At 41.8% G+C, this 14,562-nt stretch overlaps 1 protein-coding gene across 1 annotated transcript in view; it reads right to left on the reverse strand.

Moving 5' to 3' along the window:
* The window catches only part of PUS10 (pseudouridine synthase 10), a 53,269-nt gene that overhangs the window by 15,101 nt on the left and 23,606 nt on the right, over window positions 1-14,562 (reverse strand). The window contains exons 8-12 of the mRNA XM_084901108.1: window positions 13,610-13,671; window positions 13,101-13,146; window positions 10,480-10,544; window positions 8,884-8,969; window positions 2,962-3,087 (exon numbers count right to left, since the gene is read on the reverse strand). Coding sequence (XP_084757234.1) covers window positions 2,962-3,087; window positions 8,884-8,969; window positions 10,480-10,544; window positions 13,101-13,146; window positions 13,610-13,671 — 385 coding nt within the window. The remainder of the gene's footprint in view (window positions 1-2,961; window positions 3,088-8,883; window positions 8,970-10,479; window positions 10,545-13,100; window positions 13,147-13,609; window positions 13,672-14,562) is intronic.

Raw genomic sequence — 14,562 nt, forward strand, 5'->3', positions numbered from 1 at the left:
TTTTATTCTACCTGGTGAGATGGAATAAACAAAACAAAACAAAACAAAAAAACCAAGCTTCTGAAAGGTTAAGTACTTTTCTCAAGGTCACAATTTAAATGGCAGAGCTACTTGTTTCCAGTGTCAAGGCCAGACCTTAACCCCTGTCCCCCACCTCCATCTCACGGGAGAGGCAAACGCAGACCATGGATTGGAGGAAACCTCCCCCCATCTCCCACCCCCAACCACCACCCTGGCCAAACTTATGGCGAAAGATCTATCATCTACTTCCTTCTTTTCCTTACAAAACAAAAACATTTATTTGACAATTAAACCCTATGAAAGGGAAAGGAGGGAGGAAATACTTGACTCTAAAGCAAATTCATTATATAAGCAAACCTAAGCTGGAACCATGACAAAACTAGCACTCATTTTAAGATCGATGGGTCATCACAGACTAAAAGCTGCAAACACTGAAATGGGAAGTGGTTTAAAAAAAAAAAAAAAAAAGTGGGGGGAGGAGCATCACATGACAACTCTTTTAGAAACAGAACTGACTAATGATTTCATCATCGTCCCCACAGCCACATGAACACTCGAGGCATTATTCCAAACGCTTCAGATGTGTTAACACCATGAGGTGGGTCAGTGATCGGCAAACTCATTAGCCAACAGAGCCAAGTATCAACAGTACAACAACTGAAATTCCTTCTGAGAGCCAAATTTTTTAAACTTAAACTTCTTCGAATGCCACTTCTTCAAAATAGACTCGCCCAAACCAGGGTATTTTGTGGAAGAGCCACACTCAAGGGGCCAAAGAGCCGCATGTGGCTTGCGAGCCGCAGTTCGCCAACCACGGAGTGAGGATATCAAGTGAAGTGGTTGGGACTTTATCCTGTAGCTCAGTCATCGACCAGTTTTCAGCAGGGAACCGACATGACAAACACTTACTCACTGAGCGACATCATACATGTGTTAGGGGAAAGTTTTTCTTAGACACATTGATTTGGAGACTGTTTCAAGTTTATTACTCATGACCTAGGGAATGAGCAAGTGCATGACCTGAAGGGACTGAGAAAAACAAGTTTGTGTCTCCCATTTTGGGGAAGGGACCTTCCTGGAAGTGGCTAGGCCGCTTCGTGCAATACCGGCTTATGGTCAGAGAGCTGTGCAACGTGGAGGCCCCATGGTCAGAACCATCTTCCCTGAGCTGTCGGAGGTGAGCCACAGAAATAACAAGTAATTTATCTGAGAAGCAGGGGTTTACAAAAAGCGATGCTATCACTCAGGCCTTTCAAACAACAAGGTTTTATCCCGACAAGAAGCCAATGAGCACAGAGGCCTCCAAAAATACGCTTTTTCCTAAGTGGCCCTCCATAAACGTCCTCAGCACACAGCCATGTACGTTAAACACACGGTTTTACTTATTTCCAGGTTGGGGACCGATTTTCCTTCTCCAATGGAAAATGACAACGGAGAGCCTTCATGGAAGATGGCAAGGTGACACACGCAGCTGCTCCAGAGCCCCCGGCAGCCCTGGTCATGGCGGGAGCTTCCTGGGGACCCACAGCATCAGAACTGGAAGCTTCCTGCATCTTACAGAAAGAGGGTGAGGTGGCCCCAAAAAAGTTTGAAAGAGACTTTTTGTGCCAAAGCTGTATCTTCACTGCTTCACGACTTGGGTAAGTTTTATAAGACAGCCAGTGTGCGAATGTTAGATTCAGTAGGTTAAAAGCTCATGGCGTAACCCAGAGTCGTTACTGCTAAGATTTTGGAAAATACTGGTTTGCCAGGTTACTTTCTTCTTCACTCAGTTAAACAATTCTTTAAAGACCCTTCAAAAGAGGGGCTGCTCTATATTGATGCCTGTGGACGGAAGGGTCCCAGGTTCGATTCCGGTCAAGGGCATGTACCTTGGTTGCGGGCACATCCCCAGTAGTGGGTGTGCAGGAGGCAGCTGATGGATGTGTTCTCTCTCATCGATGTTTCTAACTCTCTAGCCCTCTCCCTTCCTCTCTGTAAAAAATTAATAAAATCTATATTTTTTTTAAAAAGAGGGCTGCTCTCTATTATAGGCAACAAATTATAAGAGGGGTGGGGTTCGAAGTGCTTCTCTTTACAAGCAGAGAGCAGGAGGGACAGTCATATGTCATCTCAGCCACGGCCTGCCATTCCTACAGCAAGCAGCTTGTTTTAAGGTGTTTCAGAGAGAAGGATGGACGTTGAGTTGATCCCTCAAAAAAGGTGTCCTAATTATTTCAGGAAACCCACTTCAGGAGTGATGGAGGTACTGCCCACAGTTTTTCCTGACGTACATGATTTCCTGTGGTTGAAATCTCGGCCCCTTCCCACTAGTCTGCCCCTCGGTGAAACCACGAGGCTTTCTGCTGCCTTTGACCCAACAGGCCTATCGAGACAAAGAAAACTAAACCTGCCAGGATCTGACTCATCCCACAAACCTGGGCTCATTGATGCCTATGGAATTAAAACACAACATGACTCCCATTAAGTCTCTGTGAAATGGTAGCTGTTGGTTTGTTTTCTCTGCGCTTCAACTTTTCCCCAGGACATTTTAATGACTACGACGGAAGCCAGGCATCTGTCTAGCACTGAATGGGCAAGCTGCATTTTAATTTCCTCAGATTCCACCAAAGAGGTCAAAGCTGAGGTACGCCAAGGTCAAAGCTGAGGTGTCCCAAGGTCAGCGCGTACGTGCATTTGTTTAAAGTCATTTTGATTGTTTTGAGTTTTCCCAGGAAGGGGCAGTCATTTTGAAAAAGGAAAGAAATCCTTGGGACCTTGGCCCACACCCAGCCCTGGTCCGAGGAGCTCAGCCATGGCCGTGCCTGTTTACAGGAAGCTGCCAGGCCAGAGGCCCAGACTTGGTGGTGATTTACGAAACCCAGAAATCTTTCCTGCCGCCTCCGAGAAGTCTGTTCATGAAGGACAACGTACTTAAAATGTGAATAATGTCACACTTACTCTCTGCCTTGAACACCGTCAGAAGATGATCTGAAATTAACTCTTCCACTGAAGATTCCAGCTTCCTTTCTCCGTCAATTATCCAAGGAGTTTGTGGCAGATTCCTGGAGTATTTATTATATCTCCCTGCCAGAGAAATAGGAGGTAGGTTGGATGGGATGATGGAATTAACACGATAGGATAAAATAAAATAAAATAAAAAAGCAGCAACTCTTTATTGCATGCCAATACCCTCTGATATAAAATCAAGGCGTAGCAATAATAATAATAAATAATAATAATAATAATAATAATAATAATACAAAAATAAATAAATAAAACAAGGTTTAGCCTTCAATTAACTTACAATCTACTTTGGGGAGCCAACGTATAGATAAGTAGGTAACTAAGTGATAATAGTTAAGGTAACAATAGAAGAGATTGCTAACAACATAATATGAATCATTAAGTGAGTTCTAAAGGAATGCTCAATATATTTATTAATCTGACTGGTTGACAAAACAGGTTGTATTATTACAGAACACACCAAAAATCTCTCTCTCTCTCTCTCTTTTTTTTTTTTTTAAGAAAACAACTATTGCTTTTACACCTGATTAATAACACTTTCAATGTAATAGTCATTGGTGATAATATATTCCAAAGAATTCAAACAAAGGAAATTTTGAAGTTTTTATACTTAAAAAAAAAAAACCCTAACAGAATATGACTCACTGGTTTATGAATAAAGCTCCCCTAAGGAAGGGAGCTTTCATTACCTCATTTCACTCAATAGTCAGAACTAAATATCAATTTCGTCTCAGCTATTACTACAAAATAGCTGTAGCTTTCAAAACAAAAACTGTCTGCTAGATTACCCTTGGGAAAGTCAATGCAACCACTTCTCAAGCAAAAGCCAAGTGTTTAGTCATTTTGCAGATAATAAAATTATTTTTGCAAGTTTGTGTTCGTTATTTTAAAAAATCCTCTCCACAGCTGTGTTTCTTCCGACCAGTTTTGGGTCTCGACATCTACTCATATTTCCACTCAGCCAACTCTGATGAAAACTGTTATGACCTGGGAAGTGTCATTTCCTTCCGGCATGGCATTCTAAATAACAAATCTCCCGATTGAATACCTATATAACCTAAAATAAGCCTGGCTATCAGTTCTAGTTCTCAAAGAGTTAACCAATCATAATCGAGTAAGAAGAAGAAGGAAAGAGAGGAGGAGTCAGCTGAGTTTTTTCAGAAAGGAGAGCAGGTTGGCAGTATAAGTATATCTAGAATATAAAAATATAACAACAAAAAAATGGGCAATGGATCTAAATAGAATCTTCTCAAAAGAAGACAGAAGGAAGGCCAAGAGGCACATGAAAACATGCTCAAAGTCACTAATTACCCGAGAGATGCAAATCAAAACAACAATGCAGTACCATCTCACACCTGTCAGAATGGCCAACATCAACAAATCAACAAACAACAAGTGTTGGCGAGGTTGCGGAGAAAAAGGAACCCTCATGCACTGCTGGTGGGAATGCAGACTGGTGCAACCACTGTGGAGAACAGTATGGAGCTTCCTCAAAAAACTGAAAATGGAACTCCCATTTGACCCAGTAACCCCAGTCCTAGGAATATATCCCAAGAAACTAGAAACACCAATCAGAAAGGATATACAATATGCACCCCTATGTTCATAGCAGCACAATTTACAATAGCTAGGATTTGGAAACAGCCTAGGTGCCCATCAGCAGATGACTGGATCCAAAAAGTATGGTACATCTACACAATGGAATATTATGCTGCCATTAAAAAGAAGAAATTCTCATCATTTGCAGCAACCTGGATGGAATTGGAGATCATGCTGAGTGAAATAAGCCAGACAATGAAAGAGAAACACCGCATGACCTCACTCATTTATGGATAATAAAGAACATTATAAACTGATGAACCAAAAGATAGATATAGAGACAGTAAAGCAACAAGCAGACTGTCAAATTACAGCAGGGAGGGGAGAGAGATCTGGAGTAGATAAGATATCAACCTAAGGACTTGTATACATGCACATAAGTACAACTCATGGACACAAAACTCTGGGGAGGGAGGGCGTGCTTGGGAGGAGGGCAATGGTATATGTACACAGATAATAATTTAATTTTTAAAAAATTTAAAAAAATAGGCTTAGGTTTAGGCTTAACTAGGCTTAGGCTTAGGCTTAACTAGGCTAAGGCTTAGGCTTAACTAGGCTTAGGCTTTGGCTTAGGCTTAACTAGGCTTAGGCTTAGGTTTAACTAGGCTTAGGCTTAACTAGGCTTAGGCTTAGTCTTAGGGTTAACTAGGCTTAGGTTTAGTCTTAGGCTTAGGCTTAGGCTTAAAACTAGGCTTAGGCTTAACCAGGCTTAGTCTTTTGCTTAACTAGGCTTAGGCTTAACTAGGCTTAGGTTTAGGCTTAGGCTTAACTAGGCTTAGGCTTAGGCTTAACTAGGCTTAGGCTTAGTCTTAGGCTTAGGCTTAACTATGCTTAGGTTTAGGCTTAGGCTTAACTAGGCTTAGGTTTAGTCTTAGGCTTAGGCTTAACTAGGCTTAGGCTTAGTCTTAGGCTTAGGCTTAACTAGACTTAGGCTTAGGCTTAACCAGGCTTAGTCTTTTTGCTTAACTAGGCTTAGGCTTAACTAGGCTTAGGTGTAGGCTTAGGCTTAACTAGGCTTAGGTTTAGGCTTAGGCTTAACTAGCCTTAGGCTTAGTCTTAGGCTTAACTTGGCTTAGGCTTAGGCTTAACTAGGCTAAGGTTTAGGTTTAGGCTTAACTAGGCTTAGTCTTAGGCTTAACTAGGCTTAGGCTTAGTCTTAGCCTTAGGCTTAACTAGGCTTAGATTTAGTCTTAGGCTTAGGCTTAACTAGGCTTAGGCTTAACTAGGCTTAGGCTTAGTCTTAGGCTTAGGCTTAACTAGACTTAGGCTTAGGCTTAACCAGGCTTAGTCTTTTTGCTTAACTAGGCTTAGGCTTAACTAGGCTTAGGTTTAGGCTTAGGCTTAACTAGGCTTAGGCTTAGGCTTAACTAGGCTTAGGCTTAGTCTTAGGCTTAACTAGGCTTAGGCTTAGGCTTAACTAGACTTAGGCTTAGTCTTAGGCTTAACTTGGCTTAGGCTTAGTCTTAACTAGGCTTAGTTTTAGGCTTAGGCTTAACTAGGCTTAGTCTTAGGCTTAACTAGTCTTGGCTTAGCTAGGCTAGGCTTAGCTAGGCTAGGCTTAGTCTTAGGCTTAGGCTTAACTAGACTTAGTCTTAGGCTTAACTAGGCTTAGGCTTAACTAGGCTTAGGCTTAGGCTTAACTAGGCTTAGGTTTAGGCTTAGGCTTAACTAGGCTTAGTCTTAGGCTTAACTAGTCTTGGCTTACCTAGGCTAGGCTTAGCTAGGCTAGGCTTAACTAGGCTTGGTTTAGCTAGGCTAGGCTTAACTAGGCTAGGCTTAACTAGGCTTGGCTTAGCTAGGCTTGGCTTAACTAGGCTAGGCTTAACTAGGCTAGGCTTAACTTGGCTTAACTAGGCTAGGCTTAAGTAGGCTAGGCTTAGCTTGGCTTGACTTCGCTAGGCAAGGCTTAGCTAGGCTTGACTTAGCTAGGCTAGGCTTAGCTAGGCTAGGCTTAGTCTTAGGCTTAGGCTTAACTAGACTTAGTCTTAGGCTTAACTAGGCTTAGGCTTAGTCTTAGGCTTAGGCTTAACTAGACTTAGGCTTAGGCTTAACCAGGCTTAGTCTTTTTCTTAACTAGGCTTAGGCTTAACTAGGCTTAGGTTTAGGCTTAGGATTAACTAGGCTTAGGCTTAGGCTTAACTAGGCTTAGGCTTAGGCTTAAGTAGGCTTAGACTTAGGCTTAACCAGGCTTAGTCTTTTTGCTTAACTAGGCTTAGGCTTAACTAGGCTTAGGTTTAGGCTTAGGCTTAACTAGGCTTAGGCTTAGGCTTAACTAGGCTTAGTCTTTTTGCTTAACTAGGCTTAGGCTTAACTAGGCTTAGGCTTAGTCTTAGGCTTAGGCTTAACTAGGCTTAGGTTTAGCTTAGGTTTAACTAGGCTTAGGTTTAGTCTTAGGCTTAGGCTTAACTAGGCTTAGGCTTAACTAGGCTTAGGCTTAGTCTTAGGCTTAGGCTTAACTAGACTTAGGCTTAGGCTTAACCAGGCTTAGTCTTTTTGCTTAACTAGGCTTAGGCTTAACTAGGCTTAGGTTTAGGCTTAGGCTTAACTAGGCTTAGGCTTAGGCTTAACTAGGCTTAGGTTTAGGCTTAGGATTAACTAGGCTTAGGCTTAGGCTTAACTAGGCTTAGGCTTAGTCTTAGGCTTAACTTGGCTTAGTCTTAGGCTTAACTAGGCTTAGTTTTAGGCTTAGGCTTAACTAGGCTTGGCTTAGCTAGGCTAGGCTTAGCTAGGCTAGACTTAGCTAGTCTAGGCTTAACTAGGCTTGGTTTAGCTAGGCTAGGCTTAACTAGGCTAGGCTTAACTAGGCTTGGCTTAGCTAGGCTTGGCTTAACTAGGCTAGGCTTAACTAGGCTAGGCTTAAGTAGGCTAGGCTTAGCTTGGCTTGACTTCGCTAGGCAAGGCTTAGCTAGGCTTGACTTAGCTAGGCTAGGCTTAGCTAGGCTAGGCTTAGTCTTAGGCTTAGGCTTAACTAGACTTAGTCTTAGGCTTAACTAGGCTTAGGCTTAACTAGGTTTAGGCTTAGGCTTAACTAGGCTTAGACTTAGGCTTAACCAGGCTTAGTCTTTTTGCTTAACTAGGCTTAGGCTTAACTAGGCTTAGGTTTAGGCTTAGGCTTAACTAGGCTTAGGCTTAGGCTTAACTAGGCTTAGGCTTAGTCTTAGGCTTAACTTGGCTTAGGCTTAGTCTTAGGCTTAACTAGGCTTAGGTTTAGGCTTAGGCTTAACGAGGCTTAGTCTTAGGCTTAACTAGGCTTAGTTTTAGGCTTAGGCTTAACTAGACTTAGGCTTAGGCTTACGCTTAACTAGACTTAGTCTTAGGCTTAACTAGGCTTGGCTTAGCTAGGCTAGGCTTAGCTAGGCTAGGCTTAGCTAGGCTAGGCTTGGTTTAGCTAGACTAGGTTTAACTAGGCTAGGCTTAACTAGGCTAGGCTTAAGTAGGCTAGGCTTAGCTTGGCTTGACTTCGCTAGGCAAGGCTTAGCTAGGCTTGACTTAGCTAGGCTAGGCTTAGCTAGGCTAGGCTTAGTCTTAGGCTTAGGCTTAACTAGGCTTAGGCTTAACTAGGTTTAGGCTTAGGCTTAACTAGGCTTAGACTTAGGCTTAACCAGGCTTAGTCTTTTTGCTTAACTAGGCTTAGGCTTAACTAGACTTAGGCTTAGGCTTAGGCTTAACTAGACTTAGGCTTAGGCTTAACTAGGTTTAGGCTTAGGCTTAGGCTTAACTAGGCTTAGGCTTAGGCTTAACTAGGCTTAGACTTAGGCTTAACCAGGCTTAGTCTTTTTGCTTAACTAGGCTTAGGCTTAACTAGGCTTAGGTTTAGGCTTAGGCTTAACTAGGCTTAGGCTTAGGCTTAACTAGGCTTAGGCTTAGTCTTAGGCTTAACTTGGCTTAGGCTTAGTCTTAGGCTTAACTAGGCTTAGGTTTAGGCTTAGGCTTAACTAGGCTTAGTCTTAGCCTTAACTAGGCTTAGTTTTAGGCTTAGTCTTAGGCTTAACTTGGCTTAGGCTTAGTCTTAGGCTTAACTAGGCTTAGGTTTAGGCTTAGGCTTAACTAGGTTTAGGCTTAGGCTTAGGCTTAACTAAGCTTAGACTTAGGCTTAACTAGGAATAAAATTAATTAATTAATTAATTAATTAATTAAACCTGCCAAATTAGTGGCTGCTCTCCAAACCGCTGCTGGGTCAGGAGTATGTGGTCAGTACAGAATATTAGAACAAAATAAAAAATAAAAATAAATAAAAAATAAAAATAAAAATATTACCAGCCACGAAGACAGCACCATGAGCACATTCCATTTCAAGAACAGTGCATACGGCCTTTGGTGAGTTTGGAGGACAAGGGAACTGCCTGCAAAACAAAATACATTTTATAGCTACTATATTCCGGACAGGATCATGAACCACGACAATGAGTCATCGTTGTTCCAGACACACAGGGCCGGAGTCTCTCAAGGACTCAGACTCCCCTTGACTTCCGGTTTAGAATCCACACGAGTCTGTTCCTCCGGGAGAGGGTCACTGAGGAGGGCCGTGCTCAGGAGGCCTCATGCTCCCAGGTGATAATCCCAATGGCCTTGAAATTTGGGAGAAAAACCCGCATACATGAAGTAGAAGCCCCTCCAGATTCTTTAGCCATTTTGCTGCCTCTGAACACTGCTGCTGGCTTACAAAAATCCTCAAGCATTTGGGCCAAGCTGGTGTGCATTGAGAGTAGTCACACCCGCGGGAAGGGTACTTTTTTCCCCTTCTCATTCCAACTGTGACCTTTGGAATCAGAACAAAAAGTTAGAAACAGTGGAATGTTCACACTCCCATCCTGCCCTTTTAGCAGGAAACTTCACCGGAGAACAGGCGGGAAGGGCAGCGCATGGCTTTCATCTCCGCCCGCCTCCTGGGAACCTCCAAAGCCACGGACTGGCTGGCGTATCCCTGTCAGTGACTAGACGTGGACTTCACACAAAATGTTTGTCTTGAAAGTTTCACACCATTTCCCAAGATGTCTCCACATAAAAATCACTTAGGAACTCAAGAACTATTGCGTATCGAGAGTAACTGTCCTTACTTTAGAAAACTTAATACAAATATTTTCATTGTGGCTGAAACTGGTTTGGCTCAGTGGACAGAGTGTTGGCCTGTGGACTGAAAGGTCCCAGGTTCGATTCCAGTCAAGGGCATGTACCTTGGTTGCGGGCATATCCCCAGAAGGGGGTGTGCAGGAGGCGGCTGATGGTTGTTTCTCTCACATCAATGTTTCTAACATGTTTCTCTTCCTCTCAGTAAAAAAATCAATAAAATATATATATATATTTAAAAATATTTTCATTGTGAGACTCATTTTTAGTCAGTGAAATATAGGAAAACTTCCTCGTAACTTGATTGTTTGAAATTTATTCAAGGATATCCTAGAAGGATAAACTATAACCTTTTATTAAATAAAATAAACGCACTGAGGATTGGAATAGAAGGCTTATTGTATTCCAGCATATTTTCTCCCTTTTCTGGAGATGGATACTACAAAATGCAGGCCTCGAACTATGGAATGAGGAAACCTGGCTCTAAATTCACTACTCTGTTACCCGGTTGAAATAATGAGCAAGTCAATTCCCTCTATGAATAGCAACATCCTTTTATATAAGATGAAGAAGTTGGACTTGACTCATAAATTCAAATTTATTTGACAAACATTTATTGAACACCGCTGCATGCCAGGTACCGAGCCCGGGATTGGGGACAGAAGGATGACTGAGGCACAATCCTGCTCCCTGAAGCACCTCCAGCCTTGTCTTAGAGACAAATAACCCAAACTCTCTTTCTTCCAAAGTCCCATGATGCCTTCTCGTTTCCATGTTTCTACTTACTTGCAGAAATCCTCTTCTTTTATCTTATTCAAAGCTTTCATAACTGCCATCCTAGTGAACACTGACTGCATAGGGTAAAATGAAAAGAAAAGGCATCTTATCAGCTAGATGAGAAGACGTCAGAGGTGAAACACAGAACAGGGTTGGAGAAATTATACCATTTTAAACCATACTTACAAGGAAGAAATACTCAATCGCTTGAAGAAAATAAGTAACATGTACAAGGGCTCATATGGTCAGTTCTGCAATCACTACACTCCTACAGCCCTTCTCCTTCAGTCCAGTCTGTCTACAATACCCAGCAGACCGAGCAGAACGTGTCTTCTTCGCCCCACGGTCCCACTCCCCTCAAAGCGTGGCATTCTTCAAATACAAAAATGATGGCACTGCAAGAAGTGTGCTTGGAATATCTTCTCGCAGGCTCAAAAAGAATTTAGGTCGATTCATCTACCTCTTCTTCCTTATATCCCTGCAGAGGCTACGGTACATAATTTAGGAGTTGGTTGCCAGGCTAAGGGGTAGAACAGAGCCAACCAGCCTGCTCTGGCATCTAGCAACTCAACATCACTCAGAAGCCACAAAGTAAAACAGATCCATGATACTGAAGAGATACATCGACAACAAATGTCCCACTTAGGGGTTTTTAAATAAGAAAAGCCAAATCATATGGTAGACATACTAGGACCAATTACTATATTTGGCTTACTATGATAAATCACAATTATTTTGTCTGTTATGAGAAATGACACTTGACTGCTGAAAGGGGGTGGATTGTAGACATCTCAACAGTTTTATCATCAAGGCCATGGTTTTCTAAATCACATTCTGGGGAACTCCAAGGTGTCCCAGGGTTAGAGCTGAAGATTAAGTGCCTGTTTGTTCAGATTGGAAATTCTAGGCCTGAATCTCTTAAGGTCACTCTACTTAATACCAGCCACATGGCAGGGACTACAGTTAAAACTATACAGGACCGATGAACCAAATGGTGTGGTGTCTGTGATGCTTTGAAAAGAATTCCCTATCTTATTATTATTTGATGCTGATACTTGTATATTTCCTCACAGATAACAAAAAATAAACTTAGATCTTCAATATAAATGTGGCTTACAGGTTACTAGGACAGAATTTCCCAACGGATACGGCCAGGCAGTGAGCTACAATTGTGCCAAGATTCCAATCCCTGCAGTTCATAGTGAAGCACCCATCTTAGATAAACACTGCTGCTTGAAATTTTAATCCTGCTATTTGGCTTCTGTAATGCTTGCTTAAATAATAAGGAAAATAAGACTACTCCCACTTCAGAGAGGCCATTAAACCTTCCCCAGACAAAATGATCAGTGCTGGCACCAGGCCAGGCCTTTGGTTGAGGTCTCAAGGCCCCAGCACACAGGGGCTCTTTAAGAACTTGCAAAAGGGACCGGAAACACCCCATATTTGGGAGACAAAGAAGGTAAAAACATATAAATAGGGAAAGCTCCTCCATGTTGGGGCCCAGAATTTGAGAGACATTTTCCTCTGGACCCGCGTGTAATAAATGTAACTCCATCTCTCTAAGTATTGCTCGGTTCTTCTCCGGTTTTCTGTAACATGATGGGCTGGGGAGCAGGGCCTGGGACAGTGGGAAGCACCAGGCTTACTGCTTCCACCTTAGAGCAACTTCATCTGTTAACTTCAGGTTGCGGAACAAACATGGCCGTGTTCTGGGTGCACTATGATATGAGAAAGGTCGGGAAGTGCTACTTTTGGCGTGGTCTGCATTTCTAGTCATTTCTGCCCAGAGCATTCAGCAAATGTTACAACCCACTCCTACCTCCCCCAACCCCTTCCCATCCCACCAACCAGTTCTAAAAGGCTTGGCAATTAGTAGTCAAAGCAAGAGGAAGGTCAAATGGAGTATTTTTGAGAATAAACTTACATTCTTTTTAACAACCAGAACAGCAAAATGGATGTCAGACATTCAGGAATGCCTGAGCCTGCACAAAACCAGCTAAGTAACTGGGACATGAAAGTGCCAATATCATGCCATCCCATTCTATCCTGGTATAATAGAAACTAAAAGTAAATACCAACTAATTTACTCATTAACATGAAGACTAGCTCACATCAGACAGTAAAGGGGAATTTGAATAATATACCCTTTTTGATCATATAGCTTGAAATAGTATTTATTAATTCAGTACAATAAAATAATTCACTTTGGATTATATTTTTAAAATACCAATTGCTAGAAAATAGATCTTAGACAAAAGTTTGGAATGCTGTTGAGTTTACCACGGATTTTCCCAGATGAGGTCATTTTGGGAATTAAAATCTATAAGTTCAAATTTTCCCAAACGGTTAACAGAAACTTCATCGAAACCCGGGTTCTAAAACCAACAAGAGGGTAACAACCCAAATGATGACACAACCATGAGTGTAGTTATGACTTTCTGGCCGGAGGCAAAGGTGTTGAGAGCCAAAAAGAATAAAAATAAACATAGCAAATGGAAAGATTTAAAGACTGATTCTTAGTAATAGACTGCCACATTCCTATTGCATACCTTTTTTGTTTTGTTTTGTTTCTAATTTGAATAATCAGCTCAAACTAAACTCACTAAAGAGTAAGAACCAGGAAACCTTACCTGTTTGTTTTTGGCTGGCTTGAAGCAATCCGGACATATTGAACGTCTAGGTAAAATTCAAGTTAATATAAAAGGTTAATGAGTTTATTTTGCCGTGAATATAATTCAAACATATTTTATTCAACTCAGGATATCAAGAGCAGTCAAAATAATGTCCAGGCTGTGGCCCGTTAAGTCACTTGGTCTGGCCCCTGAGTTTGTTAAATATCTGACCAAAGACAGCCATCTAATTTTTAAGTTGATAATTTTGTATGGCCTGTGAATAATGTTATAAATATCCAAATGGCCCTTAAAAGGAAAAAAGTCCGTGTGTGTGTGCGCGCGCGCGCGCGCGCGCGAGCGCTCCCCCCCACCCCCCAGACCTTACGTTAGAGGGCACATTTTAAACCTACTAAGGCATGACAAGTTCTGATATACTCATTAGAAAAAGGAGCAGTGCTATTTTCATGAAAACCAGAAGGCATTAACAATGCTATACAATTGGCATTGTTGTTTATGCGGCAACTTACAGGAAGTGGCAATCCTCCACTGTTTCTGGGTGAGCAAAGACCACACTCACTTCAAACAAGCTCTGAAAATCACAAAAGGCGGTTTAAAAATGAGCAAAAGGAAACCAACATCTAACAACTTATGAATGGAAATAGAAACTCTCAAAGATTGGCTCAGAAAAAGAGTGACAAGAGCTGGGACCGGTTTGGCTCAGAGGATAAGAGTGTCGGCCTGCGGACTGAAAGGTCCCGGGTTCGATTCCGGTCGGGGGTGCATCCCCGGTAGCGGGTGTGCAAGAGGCAGCTGACCGATGATTCTCTCTCATCGATGTTTCTAGCTCTCTATCCCTCTCTCTTCCTCTCTGTGAAAAATCAATAAAATATATTAAAAAAGAAAAAAAGAAAAAGAAAAAGAGTGACAAAACAGGAAATACTACAATTTTCAGATCGGCCTGTACACAGAGCAGTTGTAGAGAAATTGTCTCTTTCCTTTTTTTAACTCCTAAAGTTCAACCACTAGTGATCCTACCAAAAAACAAATTTGGGTTTTATTTTCTAGTCTCTCAGTATTCAGTTTAAAGGACAGCCAGAGTTTATTCTTACTAACTGAGGGAAACAGAGCTATATAATTCAGAATAGTGGATTTTTAAAAAATATTTAGCTTTGAAAGGTGGTTTTATGATTTTACTTGCATGGGGGTGTGTCTGATATTCAGGGAATTTCCTTCAAGCAAAATGACCAAGCGATGAGGCCATACTATTACAATTTAATCTAAATGAGCTGGGAATATATCCTATTTCCACATCTTGAAACTTGTTTAGCTCTTCTCAAAAATTCAGTCCATTCCAGAGAGTGAGGCAAGGCCAGCTCTAGAATAGGGAAATGGTTAAGTGTTCGGTTTTCCAAGGCAGTCTCTGCATAAAATTCAGCAGAGGGGTTTGAAATAGCAAAAGGGAACAGACTGAGCCCGGGAT

The sequence above is a fragment of the Pipistrellus hanaki genome (genome assembly GCF_964339955.1).
Source record: "Pipistrellus hanaki genome assembly, chromosome: 12".
In the NCBI taxonomy this organism is placed as follows: Eukaryota; Metazoa; Chordata; class Mammalia; order Chiroptera; family Vespertilionidae; genus Pipistrellus; species Pipistrellus hanaki.